Here is a 13,620-nt window from a genome sequence, read left to right on the forward strand (position 1 = left end):
AAAGACAATATTTTTTTTTCCTCTCACCCTAGTTGGAACTTGCCTAGGACTCTCCCCAAATACATCTTTATATACGGCTGGTGTCATGAGATAATGATTTCAGTATGGTCCAATCACTGCAGATAAGAACTAACAGTAACTTTGAACATAAACAGAGGAGAGAGGTATCATATAAAATAAACCGGCATCTCCCAAGTGCCCATTTGGACCGTATTTTATCTGGCACCACAGACCCTGTGTGTGCCCCGTGGTTTGCTGGTATCGGCAAGGAACCTAATGGAAAGAAACCCCTACCTGTCCCTGGTGGGACTGGCAGCCAGCTGACAGCCACGTAAGTCAAATAGCGATAAGGTCAGGCATTGAAAGAGACGTCATACCACGGCCCCAAGTGACAGCTAAACTCCTGTGCAGATTCCAGAGGTTTCACTGAGGCTTTAAATCACTAAAAGCTTCTGTCAGCAACTACATGTGACTTCTGCCTCACACCCCCTGAGGACCAGAAAGCTCTAGGCTACTGACTCATGAGAAGGAGCAGATGACAGCGCTATCTGGGGCAGGACTTGGCTTGGGGAGAGTGCCATCACAATTCCTTATTTTTCATTTCCAACAAAGTTAGCGTGCGTGAAAGGTACTGGACTGACATCCCAGGAGAAAAGCTGCCTTCTAATTAATTATAATTAATCATTCAGGCATTACTTAATGGTTGCATAGTGCTTTGCAGTGCCAAAGCACAATATAGCAGGTAGATACTATAATTCAAAGATATAGCCAAGACAGAAGCAGAAGCCTGTGTGGCTTCCCACCAAGGAGACCACACCAACTCACGTCGCACAAGTGGACCCTGCCTTGGTTCCACCATGTCCTCTGAGACCTGCAGGTACCTTGAATCCTTTGTGCATCCCCTTCATGCCCCAGGTACAGGGGCTTGGCCCACAGCAGAAGGAGAGGGATGGTTGAAAAGGGGAGAGGGTAGGGCAGGACAGAGGACACAGCTCCTCCCTCCTGAATTTGCCCACCTCCCTATCTGTCCTTGTGTGGAGCAGCATCTCTAATGGTAAGAGGAGCACCTCATACTCCCCCCAAAACTGTTCTGAGCTAAGCCAGACTGAAACGGGAGGAAGGAGGCTCTTGCACTCCCCACCAGTCCCTGCTCTCAGCCCTCTAGCCCGGTCGCTCTCTAATCCCGACTGACTGCTCCGTCATTCCCTGACAGCACCCAGGCCTGTGTCATCTTCCTGGACATTTGATTTTTCTAGTTTGCCTTTCTCTGCCTTGGCTGGGGACTGCTGTTCAGCTACCAGAAGAAAAAGGGCCCAACACTCCCTGTCACTGGTGTCCTCCCCATGGGAGCACTGGGGGTGCTCCCTTCCCCACAGGCATGGCTATAAATCCTAGAGCTCAGTTTTTCACTGCATGCATAGCGAACATTTCAGAGCACTTACAAATCCCCCCCCAAGCACTGTCAAGTCAAACAAGTGACAGTAATGATCAGCAGCAGAATGACAGGCCGATTCATACCGCTTGCACTTTTATAGGGGCACTTAAAAAGTCTCTGTTGTTCTCCTTCTACAGAACTGTGACAGCATTTATCCAGAAACTACTCAGATATGTGGGTTTCTGGGAACCACTGCTGGGTACCAAAGTTCTGGTAGTATCCTAACTCTATATGAACACATATCAATCCCACCGAGGGCTGATGCCATCAAAATAACAATAACAACAATCTGCATCCCATTCTGCTCTGATTGCCTCTTGCTGTGTCTCCACTCATTCCCCTTCCTCCACCTCTCTCCTGCACCCAGGATGGTATTGCACCACTGCCTAGCATCATTTGTGCTGCAGCCTCTGCTTGTTGGGGGAGTTTGCCCAGAATCAGGTCCTAGCCACTCAGGATTATTATGTTAGTGTGAGGGGAGATGAAGAGAGACCTACATCCTTACTCTCAAAGCTGCTATCCTCAAGATCAAGCAGTATTGCAATAGGTAGTGTGACCACAATTATTTCCTTTTTTTTTTTTTTTTTTTAATTTAAAATTACTACTGGTACAAAAGATTCAGATGATGAATCTAGACACTACTAGAAACAAAGCAAACAGTAATATAGATATAGTACTTTTTTTGCTCCCTGAAACCTCCAAAACATGGTGTAAACTTACGCCCAAGCCAGCAGATGGGACATACCTCAGCAAACCCTTGCACTCCCACTGAAGTCAACAGGGGCTACAGTTGAGGGCCTGAAGGACTTTGGACCCTTTGGTCCATGCAGCCCATATTTTGGATGAAATATAGGTAGTTTTTATCAATGCATAAGGATTTATCAATGCACACATCCATCTGTGTGTACCATGTGTGGAAGCAAGCAGAAAATGCTTGTGGTCAGGTCACCCAATGTGCCTCCTAGTGACAGAGACCATGATACCTTTAAGGAATAAAAGCAATTGAGAATTCATTTCTGTGTCTCAACTTCTGTGGTTACCAGTGAGGAAACTGGTTTGTTCTGTATCGTTTCCACAAATGACAGATTTTTTACTTTCTTGTTATTGTTTTATCATGATTTCTTTCCCTACCCTCTGCTGCTTTCTCCACCCTCCTCTTCCCTCTGCAGAGGATCCTGCCCCTTCATAGCACGTCTACACAGACAGTTGATTCAACATAACTGAGAGGGTGCAAGTCTCCACAGGGTTTGTGAAAAGCACTGCTGACACAAGAGAAATGGCTCTTTCAGGGGCGTATCCTCCTGCCACTTGTTCTTGCTTCAGCTCTTCCATCCAGAAGTTTCCTTCATCGTATTTATGCTGTGCCAGATGAATTGCTTGTGTACCTCCACTCTAACTCACAGGTCAGGAAAGGGAAGGAAAAGAACCATGAAAAACAATCTTTTTTTAAAAAAGATGTTTTTTCTCCTCCCAAATTCATGCTTAGAGAAATGCTCCAGCACTGCACAGAGACCACTGGTACAGTTTCAACGATATTTCATTCTCTGCTGGGTATATTCATAACAGTGCCAGCTAGTATCAGTTTCGAGAGCAGTTTCTATGACCTAAGAACCTACTTAACATGAACTTCACTGAAACCATCTCTTTTTCACAGGGGTCTCTGGACAGACTTCATAATGATTTCCTGGCTTTGGGCTTGAAATGGTGGTATATCAGGAAAAAGTGCTATTTCATAACACCCCTCCTTCAGCTTGTAAGTACTTTCTCAATGCTCAGGTCATACTTAAGAGAGTACCAGTCTCAACTAGAACTTACTAAAAGCCTGGAAATTAAGGAACGCTTCATCAGATACACTTAAACTACCATAGTTTTACTGACCAGTAGTACTGAAGACCATTTGTTGTACCCCACCCAGCCTAGGCAAAAGCGACGGCTCTCTGATCTGAACGTACCTGTTATATGGCCTTCTATCGACTGGATACTCCTATAATGAAGTCACTGTTTGTATCTATTCTACTCAGTCATTCCTTCCACCATACAGGACTCCATTAACATTAACCATTTTTTCACAAGCAGCTTTGCATCTCAGCATATTTCTGGTGATAATTACTCCATTACCTGTTCCATCAACCTCTTCCCTTAATGCTTTCAGTCTAAAAAAAATTCCACTGAACTACATTTTCTTTTACCCCAATACTCCTAGACAGCATTTAAGTTGGCTATGATGTCAGCATTATTGATTAATGTTGCATTTCACTTCTGAGTTTACAGTACTTCCATAAAGGCTGAAGCATCTGCTGCAGAAAACGGTAACGCTTCAAAAGCTTTGAGGTTCTTGGAAATAACGTGCTTTACGAGTTTTCCAGAAGTAGACACAGAGACTAGTGAAGGTCTCCCAAAAGGGGTTTAAAGCTCACATACAAAGATAAGTTCGGCAATCCATACGTCTCACTTAGAAATCTAGCAACAAGCCCATTCCACCAGCAAGAGTTACTTTTTCAGCAGAGATAACGATAGAGATGCATGAACATGCTGTTCTTCCAAAAACAAATGTCTCCTGCAAACAGTTCAAAACCTGCACAGTCTCCTCAACCTACTCATGCTCCAGAGAAATAGTCTCAATCCACAAATTCACCAGCATTGAAGATGGGAAGCTTCCATTCAAATAGCCAATTTCCCTTTCAAAAGCCTATCTGCCATTCAGTACCTGTTCTAATATTCTCTGTTTAGCCTAGTTTTCAACATCACAAGCTATTGTGGCTCCCATCATTTCCCTTGAGTGACAAGCTAACAGCTCTCAGCTCCCACTCTCAATACAAGATGCAACCATTTCATGCAAGATAAAAAGAGAAAACAGAATGTCCTACCTGCAGCAATACCCATCTTCCCATCCACAGACACAGCCACAGCTGTGCTCACTGTCACCACTTTTGGTAGGCCACCTCCCTCTGTCAAGATACAAATACAGCAGGCTTGGTTAGCATACCACCAGAGAGGAGAGAAATGCAGCGGGAGCAGCTTGTTCACACATTTTCACATTCAGGCCGGTGTGTACAAGTGCCTCAACCATGAAACATCCATGAGCTTGGAAAACTGCATCTTTCAAGAAACATAAGCAACCTAAGGGACTATGAGTAGATTTTTTATTTTTTTTTTTTTTAATTCTAGATAATGCCCCATGTTAAAAGTAGCATCCTCAGCATAAAACATGAAGGACTGGCCTCCTCAATTTCAGCCATATACAGCTTCCCTCAGGCCAGAAAGCTCCACCTTCATGCACCAGCAAAACTTTGTACACAGAGGAGAAGCAAGACAGGTAATTCTGACACTGACTCTCACACAGCAAAGGCCAGGCTTACACTTAGCTCTGTTACACAAGCCAGGCTAGCACTACAAACTGGAGAGACACAGGTACTTCCAGGGTTCACTCCATTTTAGAAACAAAGCCTTCTGGGATTTTGCTGCCTAAATTCTGTTATGCCCCAGGGTCCCCCAGTCATCCTTTAGCTGCTGCTTTAAGCGCCTTGTAGGTCCTGTGTCACATCTGCCAGCCCCATGCAGATCTGTTAGCTCCCACAGGGCATCTAAAATAGCACGGCTGGATAGGTTTAAGCAACTGAACCCTACCTCCCCTCTCTTTGTTAGTGCAGTTGTTTCAGCCTGCCATTGTCCATGTGACAGATTCCATTTCTGTATTTTTTTAAAGCGATTAGATTAGCTTCAGCTGGGGCACCTCTTTTGGAACTGCCAGGGGACAGTTTGAAGGTCAGCATGATCGATTTAGTCTGCAACTGATTCGCTCCTCGCGTGCTGTACAGACAGATGGTCAGGGATTCTTTCCCTCCCAAAAGCTCCAGCATTTGTCACTGCTTTCCGTTTCTGCCTTCCTCTATCTAGGTGGTACCCAGTGTATCTAGAGCACAATCCAGTGTCTACCACAGTTCAGTCTGGAGTCTCTCACTTACATTTTTTTTTTTTTTGGACTGAAGCCAGATTAACTTGCTCAAGGACATCAGAAATAGTAAAGCCCTTGTGAAACAAATAACCAGCCAATTTATGCTCACATGCCTTAAGCTTGATATTGCCTCTGTCATGAACTCTGAAAGTCTTGCCCTTCCTTGGGTGGGTCAAAGAAGCAAAATGAGCTTAGCATGTCTAGAAAAAAAAAAAATCCACCCAACACATGACAGATCTGGGCTGTAAGAACAGCTCTACTTGACTGGCAGAGTTTTCCCTGCTGTCGTCTTCCCTCTGGGACTTTTGGGTACTGAAAGGAGGTGCCCTGGATAAATTATTCTGATGACCTGCAGTTGTTCCTTACTGGTTTCCTCCCCAACAGGGAGGTCTTTGGTTTTTTTCCTCTTACGTGATGAGAAGTAAATCTACCACAAAAACCCCTTGTCACTTGGGGGGGGGGGGGGGGGGGGGGGCATGTGAAAAACATGAAAAGGGGACCTCGGCATCTAATCATCAAGAATTTAATAAGAAACTGGCTGGTGACCTTTTCTGGCCAAAAGGTGGGGCACCCCTGCTTCATCAGACATCAAGGAAGGTCCTGAACTCTGCTCCAAGAGTGAAACACTGTGGCTCAAAAGCACTGAGTATTATTTCCTGGCTCTTCCCAGGCATGTCGTGTGATCTCATGGAACACAGTCTTTCTAAGCCCAGCTGCTCATCTCTAAAAAACTTAGTAATTTCCTTTACAGTTTAGAGCATAAGCCCTTCAAGGCCAAGTACTACTTCCTACAATGTGCCTGGAGGGTTATCAGGTGAATGGGGTTCTGGACTTGACTGAAGCTTCTGACCAATAGCCATGTAATACCAAAACCAGTGGCAGCTACTTGTCTTCTGTCTTTATCCGTGCAAAACTACCTGTGACTTCTAGGGAAGCCACAACCCTGATGTTTAGCCAGCCGTGGTTACTGTGGCCTGGGTAATGGTTACCCTTAGGAAGTCCCACAGGGCATCACTGCCTGGTTTTCGAACACATGACCTATTTCAAAGAGCAAATGTTGTGGCACGCAGGGGAGTAAAAGGTCCCTCCTGCCATGCCACCCCCTCTCTCCACACTTGCCTGTTAAGTGAGGTGTAAGGGTGCTGAGCAGATAGAGGCTTTCATGGAAGGTTTCAAGTATTTTCGCTTTACATCCTGGTTCATCTCTTGCCTCCCAGTCTGGTTTTCTCCTCTTTGCTACTTGCTTTCCCACCCACCAGCCTCCCACCACTGTGCCACAAAAAGCTTTAACAGCTAAAGTGCTGAGCTCCTGACAGAGATGGAGAACTAAGGGCCAGGGAAGAGCACAGAGGGGATTTCTGCCTTCTGTGTAGGAGTCTCACGAGTACTTTGTTTTGATTGTTTCTTTCTAGGCTCTTCTGCTCTCTTTCAGCCTTCGAGGAGGTCCTGACTGGCCCTGCAAATGCACAGGAACCAACACCCTAAGCAAGAGACACTGAAAAGCTGCTGCTTGCTTTCCTCTTGTGTTTGAGCTCTTGAGTGCCTTAGTTAGGCAAGAGATGCCATATTCTAGCAGCATGATCAGAAGGACACAGGGCACCGATGAGACACTGTCACCAAGATGACGCCATGGAAAAGCCTTCCCCCCTTTTCTTCCACCATCTTCCACAACAAACCCATCCTTTTCTGTCATGGAAAGTGGTGATGGGAAAAAATGACACTCTCTAAAGTTAGACTTCCTGACCGAGTGCTTGCTGATTCCTCACCAGTCACAGCTGTTACTGTCATCCAGTATGCCTGATGGTGCTGCCTCCCAGGCCTGGCCACACCTTCGTGTGTCACTCCTTCTGTAACACCATTTCCTTCCCCTTCTCACAGGTTCACATGTTCTCTAGACCCACAAGCACTTTGTGTTCGCCTACCTCCTGCCTCCCTAAATCCTTAGGTCTACCCAAGCCCTGCATTTCCACGTGTCCTTCACCTCCTCTGCACCCTCATGCTGCGCCGCCCTGCCTGCCTGCCTGCCTTCCCCGCGGCTCGTAGCTTGGTCTTTGGCCACGGGCCCTCTGCTTCCATGCTGGTGTGAAGGTAATGCCAAGAAGCCAGGTCTCAGCACCGCACACTAGGCGGGAGGCGGCGATAAAGGGATCGGGATGCGTGTGGTGTGGGACAGACGTGAGGCGTGAAAAGCTTTCCCTTCCCCTCTCCTCTGCCCTGGTGTCCGGGCTGGGGTTACCTGAATCGTCTTCTGCCACAATGCTGTAGATGAAGCTCCCGGAGGGATGCTCGGCGGCCCGGCGGTACCACAGAGGGAAGTGGTCCATAGTGAAGATGCTTTCCTTGTCCTTCTGTGTCAGGAATTTCCTGCCGGGGAAAAACCCGGGGCAGCCTTTGCACACCGTGCGGGGGGAGCGGCAGCCCGCCTGGGGCAGTGCAGCGGGACCCAGGGGCTGGGCACGTTACCTGCACCTCCTCACCTGGGGCTTCCCCTGAGGCACAGGGACCCCCGGGGGACCGACACGTGACAGCGCTTGGGTCCTCGCGGAGCACCCCTCGCCCCGGGGACGCGGGGCAGCGTGCAAGGCCCCCCGTGCTACAGAAAGGCGGGCACGCCGCCCTGTGCTTCGCACCCCCCGGCAGGGGCGGGCCAGCGCCGCACCGCGGGGCGGGCTCCGCGCTCCCACCGGCAGCCGGGCCGAGCCGCCGCCTGCCGGACCCCACCCGCCCGCCTGCGGCGCAACTGCCGCCATTTTCCGTCAGCACCCGGGGGCCCGGCGGCGCCACCGCCCCGCGCCCCGCCGCGCCGGGACCGGCGCCTCCGCCGGCCGCCCGCCAGGTGCCGCTGTTGCCCCGGCCGAGGCCCTCGGCGCCGGCGGCGGCGGCCCCGAGGGCGGGCGAGGGGGGTGCGCGGGGCGGCCGGGCGGTGCCTGGCCCGGCTTCCCGCGGCCGCGGGGGCTTCGTCGCGGGGGCGCGCGGGGCGGTGGATGTCCGCCTGCCGGCGGGTTACACCGTGAGGAACGAGGGGCAGGGCCGGCAGCGAGGCGTGAGGCGCGGGCCGTGAGGGGTGCCAGGCTGGCGTGTGGCCAGCCGAAGGCCATCATTTACTGCAGAGAATGGGGAGCAGGTGGGAAAAGGAAATTAGATAGTCTCCTACAAAAAAAACCCCAAACCCCCAAACACCAAAACCCAACCCAACCCAACCCCAGCCCCACACCACACCGAGGGCCTTGCTGCTGTGGCTAAATGCCAAACTCCTAGAGACGCAGGGACTGAAGTACTTGAGGAAACAGGTGCTCCTGAAGGCAAAAGGATGAGTCCTGAGGGCATGGTGAGACAGGCAGCGGGTGCTCAGAGACACCTCATGAAAATTAGGTGACTGGCTTCCCTGGAGGTCCCTACATCTTGCCTGACAAATCCCCTTTGTTTTCAGGCTCTTGTTTTAATGTACGTTTTGATGTAACAGTAATTATTTATACGGTTCCTTCCTTTCTGGGGATTCCAGAAGTACCTCTGGTGTGATATGTGGGGCTCTGACACTGCAGTGTGGTGACTGTGGCTGTTTAAAAGCACTGAACGATGCTCCTGATGAGCAGTGTGGGGTAGGGAATCATCATATTAGCCTCCTGCAGCACATGTTTTCTCCCTCGTTGCCAGAGCCTGACTATTCTTGACTTCCCATGGCTGTCTCAAAACCACGAAGAGTCACCTTTCAGGCACAGCAGAGCTCTCTGCCTTGATCAAATGGCTCTGTGACCTGACCTTCCTTACAGCACCATGCACCAGTCTGCATATTCAAAAATGCAACACAAATGCAAACTATACCCTTTCCATGTCAAAACCCTCCACTGAACACACACTTTTGCCTTGAGGGAGAGGACAAGAGAATGAATCATATATGACAGATGTCAGTCACATCACTTAACGCCTCACTTGGGAGGCACTGGGATACTACTGCGATATGGGCAGAACAGAATAAACCTGGAAGAGGAATTGAGACAGAAAAATCAAACCTAGCCAAGCTGGAATATCACTGGAGTGCAGAGCTTCTGCACTGCAAAATGGTCCTGGGGGTATATAATGACTGTGGATATTTTCTCTGTTAGCTGACTGAAGTCAAGTTTTTCAGATTGAAGTTTTTCATTGAAATGAATGCACTTTGGGACAGTGTTTTAAGAAAAACAAAAAGACCAGAGAAAGACAAGGGACCTCTATCCTGACTATAAATCAGCACCAATGCCATCAAAGTGTTGCTTCTTTCCTTTCTGTTTCTGTCTCCAAATACATTTCTAAGGCTGGCAGTGATTTCATGCTACCTCTTCAGAGACACTGAGAGAAACCCCTTAGTGCGGTTTAGGGACTTACTTGTTGGAAATTTTCTCAGAGCCCACGTATAGGGCACTCCTCATGAGTCCAGCCCGAGTGCCCAGAAATGCCATCTCAATACCTGTCTCAGTCTCCCTGTGGAACAGAAACACACAAGCAGAAGCAAACAGTTCTCAGAACAACCATCTCACTGCCCCAGGGTGAGGGGCTCTCAAACTAGAAGCTATACCTGGAGATGTGGTCCCAAGCTCACTTGCAATATAACCCATTGACACCAAGAGTGACACTGGCTCCTCCCTGCTAACAGCAACAGGTTGTTATTGGCTAACAATTGGCAGGCCTAGACTTGTACCTAGATTCACACCTTTGAGGTTTGCTCATTTCATTCTCTTGTAAGTAGACCATAAGCTCCTCTCCTCCTGCTAGCCCTGCCCCATGCTGCTTGCATGAGGCTGAAGTGAGGAAGAGGAACTGCAGAGAGAGAACAGCTGTATCAGCGATGTTTGAGAATGGGCAGGGTAGCAGAATGACTCTGAAGCAGTAGATTGATTCTGACACATCTTGATGGAGGTATCAAGGGCACAGCTACATGGTGAAGAGCCGGCTGCAGTGTGGTGGCCTTAAAGTGAGAAGGGTGTGTTGGTGTGGTTGTTAAAGATATGTTGATAACTGGGTGTGTTAGCATGGTTGCCACTGGCTTACCACTCTATTAGTGGTAGGGATCCTTGTAACTGAAATGGGGACACGAGTCCTGTGGCCACACATCTGTGTAAGTAACATACTATCTGCTGAAAGAAGATCTGTATGACATGATACTAGATAGTACACGCAACAGGTGTCTCAGTGGAAATAATAAAGTAGAAAGTTGTTTATTGAAGCCAGCCTGTCCACTCCCTTCCTGAGGCTCGATCTGAAGGCATCACCAATAGAGACAAGATCAAACTCCTTTTTCTTCAGCGCTTGTTAAAGAGCAAATTCCTTGCCACCTGAGATGGAAGTTCTGCTGCAGTCATGTGGGAACTCAAGCCAAACCACGCTGCTGCCATTCAACGGCATAACTGATGCATGGGGAAATAACTCATAACTTTAAACTGAAATGCTCTCAGGTGCTCTGGGATACCAAACTGTCAACTAGAGAGGAAAATGCAGTGCATCTGAGTTAGGCGCTGCAAAGAACTCATGCTGAATACCCCTTGCAGTGGCATGTGGATCACTGGTGTCCTCCAGTGATATTCAGACATGAGTTGTGTTCATGTTGCTTTACCAAAAAAATCCCTCACCAAACTAAAAGCTCTCCTGAGAAGGCCAGCCTGCTGAAGTCCGCTCCTGAGAGATACGTCTTGAGTTATTTCTAAAGCTATTGAGCTATTTCTATCAGCTTTTTGAGCTATTTTTAAGGTTTCTTATATGCTGTGCAAGGGTCTGTGATGGTTTTGGGCACTGCATAAGCCCATAGCATCTGGAGATGCATCTTCAATGGTGTTTTACCCATATTTATTTCTCATACACTTACACGGACATATTGAGGGCTAATGTTGTCCAGTAGGCCTCCATGGGTGCAGTAACCACTGCATCAAACAGCACTTCCTGGACCAACTCCTCATCACCTAAGAAGGGAGAACAAAAATCAGGAGAGAAAGACATGTTCCTCCCTAGATGTCTTAGAGAGTCCCTTGCTAAGGAGCACCTGCCTAGCCAGGACATTGGAGCAATATGGCACAAAAAGAGGCCACCTGTTACAGGGCTGAGAACAGGACTTTTCACCCTGGATGGCAGAGAGCACAGGAACAGATGTTCCAGCTGAGATCATCAGACAAGTTCCCCTGCAAACTCTTTGCCTTGCCAGGCCCCACATGTCTAGGATGTGTCCAAATCATATTTGATTTTCCTCCACAGCACTTCCAAGTCTTCATGTTTTCAGGCCCCCTGAAGCTTTCCTCCTCCTCCCCGGCCCCCACCCATGCCAGACTCTTAACTCATATATCTCCTCTTTTCAGCCTGCTCCAAACAGTCAGGAGGGGTCTGCTCACACTGTGTGAGAGAGGAACAATTAATGGATTACACTTGATTTTAGTTTCAAGAGATTCCCATCCTAGTGCCAAAGGCCTGTACCTCTCAGGTGGAGCATTACATGCAAAAGCTTGTACTTGGCACAACTAAGGGGGCTGAAGCCATGGAGAGTGAGATGGGCTGAAGGACAACCTAAAGCTAAATTGCTGTAGGGAGTTTCCATGCACAGCTGCCCACCTCTGCCCCCTGACAGAGATCCCACTCTGTAGTGGTGCTATATCAGCTGCTTGTGTGGCTACACATCACCTGGAGAATGGGACCTGCTGCAAGGGATGAGCAGTGGTGGTGGCAGGAAAGCTAGTAATTCTGTAACAATTTTTTCCCTGAATTAGTTACCAATTGTGTTTGGAAAAGAAAATTAATAATCCATGTTCTGAAAGAACCCATCTGTCTAGATGGCACTGTGCAGCCCTCGGAGGATGCTGGCTGGGGCCCTGGGGAGCAGAGTAGTCACAGCAGCTTTTCTGGCTCCTCCTGCCACTGTCCCCACTAGCCCAGCTGGTCAGTGTGTCTTAAATATGGTGTGCAGCCCCTGCCAGGCTCCAATCAAGCAATCCACTTTTTAGTATTTCCTATGCTGAGACCTTCAGCAAGGCCGAGTTTTGTGACAGATTGAAATGGAAAAAAATTTCTTCAACAGAGACAAGGAAGTGGATCCTCAGCTCATTTCCACTTGTGAATTAAGCTGGGCTTAGAGTTCAGTCCTGCCTGTGTGAGCAAGTGCCACAGGAGCTCAGTCTAACACCAATCGGTTTGTCACAGTCCCCTCTCCCCCACTATGGGCACAGGAAAACGCCAACAGGGCCCTTTCAGTGCCTGGGACTCACATTCCAGGTCAGGCTCCTCTCCGGTGAGGAAACGGATCACAGCTTCCAGCTGGTTGAGTTTCCGGTGGTCTGGATCAATGTCAGTGATGCAGTAAATCCTGGTGGGGAGGGAAGAAGAAGCCCACAAGGGCAAAGAGAAACCACAGTCAAGGAAATGCTTCTGGAAAATAATAACTGCAAACAAAAATTCAGTGAGAAACCTTGGGCTGCAAAGATTTTATGGCTGCTGTGTGCTGTGCCTGCTCAAAATCTAACAATGTGGCTGTAAGTCAAACCCTACCAATAAACCAAACACCAATTAATCTGACTGCTGTGCTTAGCAGGGCTGCTGTTATGTTCTCCAGCATAAGCTCACAATGTTACATAGCACTCCCAAATCCCTCCAGCAGTTTTCTTCATTATATATTGTGTAAGGTGTATACCTGTATCTGTGTATACAAAACAATGTGATGGAGACACCTGAAAAGCAGTCATGTGTAATGTGGGTAAGGCTAGACTGGGAGCAGAAAAAGCAAGAGACAGAAACAAAATGTGAGATGAGGAACGATCTTGCAGTATGATACGGTGGCAATGAAAGCTGTCCCAAAGGGACACAGCTGCAGGAGCCTTAGGACACAGTTTGAGGAGAAGCAGGAGAATATATTAACAAATGCTCTGTATTATAGAAGAAACCAGTCTTCTAATTCTACTTCCAGTTTTGACCACTTCATTGTCAGGACAAGGGAGAGGAAGGGGTTATAAGGGAGATTTACAACTCACAGAGGGGCTGAAAGGAGTGATTTATGAGAGGAGTCTAAGAGAAATGAATATGTAAAGTGTGGTAAGCTGACACCCCAAGTTAAGAGTAGAAGAAGGAGAAGTCACTGCTTGTGTCACAAATGCACTGCCTGTGAAACTTGACAGTGCAATGAGAGGTGTGAAGGGCTGCAGGGCTTGAATATAGTTATTTTGGCTTTGATACAGGCTGGGTTCGTGTGCCTGAGTGTAGCTGAATGTTGGGTTCATGAAAA

At 48.2% G+C, this 13,620-nt stretch overlaps 1 protein-coding gene across 2 annotated transcripts in view; it reads right to left on the reverse strand.

The window, feature by feature from the left end:
- Positions 1-13,620, reverse strand: part of CACNA2D4 (calcium voltage-gated channel auxiliary subunit alpha2delta 4) — a 131,332-nt gene that overhangs the window by 63,455 nt on the left and 54,257 nt on the right. For both annotated transcript variants that reach the window (XM_027792998.2, XM_027793002.2), the window contains 5 exons: positions 12,611-12,708; positions 11,227-11,320; positions 9,753-9,848; positions 7,627-7,754; positions 4,303-4,383 (listed from right to left, as the gene is read on the reverse strand). In XM_027792998.2, coding sequence (XP_027648799.2) covers positions 4,303-4,383; positions 7,627-7,754; positions 9,753-9,848; positions 11,227-11,320; positions 12,611-12,708 — 497 coding nt within the window. The remainder of the gene's footprint in view (positions 1-4,302; positions 4,384-7,626; positions 7,755-9,752; positions 9,849-11,226; positions 11,321-12,610; positions 12,709-13,620) is intronic.

This window comes from Falco peregrinus, chromosome 6 (genome assembly GCF_023634155.1).
Source record: "Falco peregrinus isolate bFalPer1 chromosome 6, bFalPer1.pri, whole genome shotgun sequence".
Lineage (NCBI taxonomy): Eukaryota > Metazoa > Chordata > Aves > Falconiformes > Falconidae > Falco > Falco peregrinus.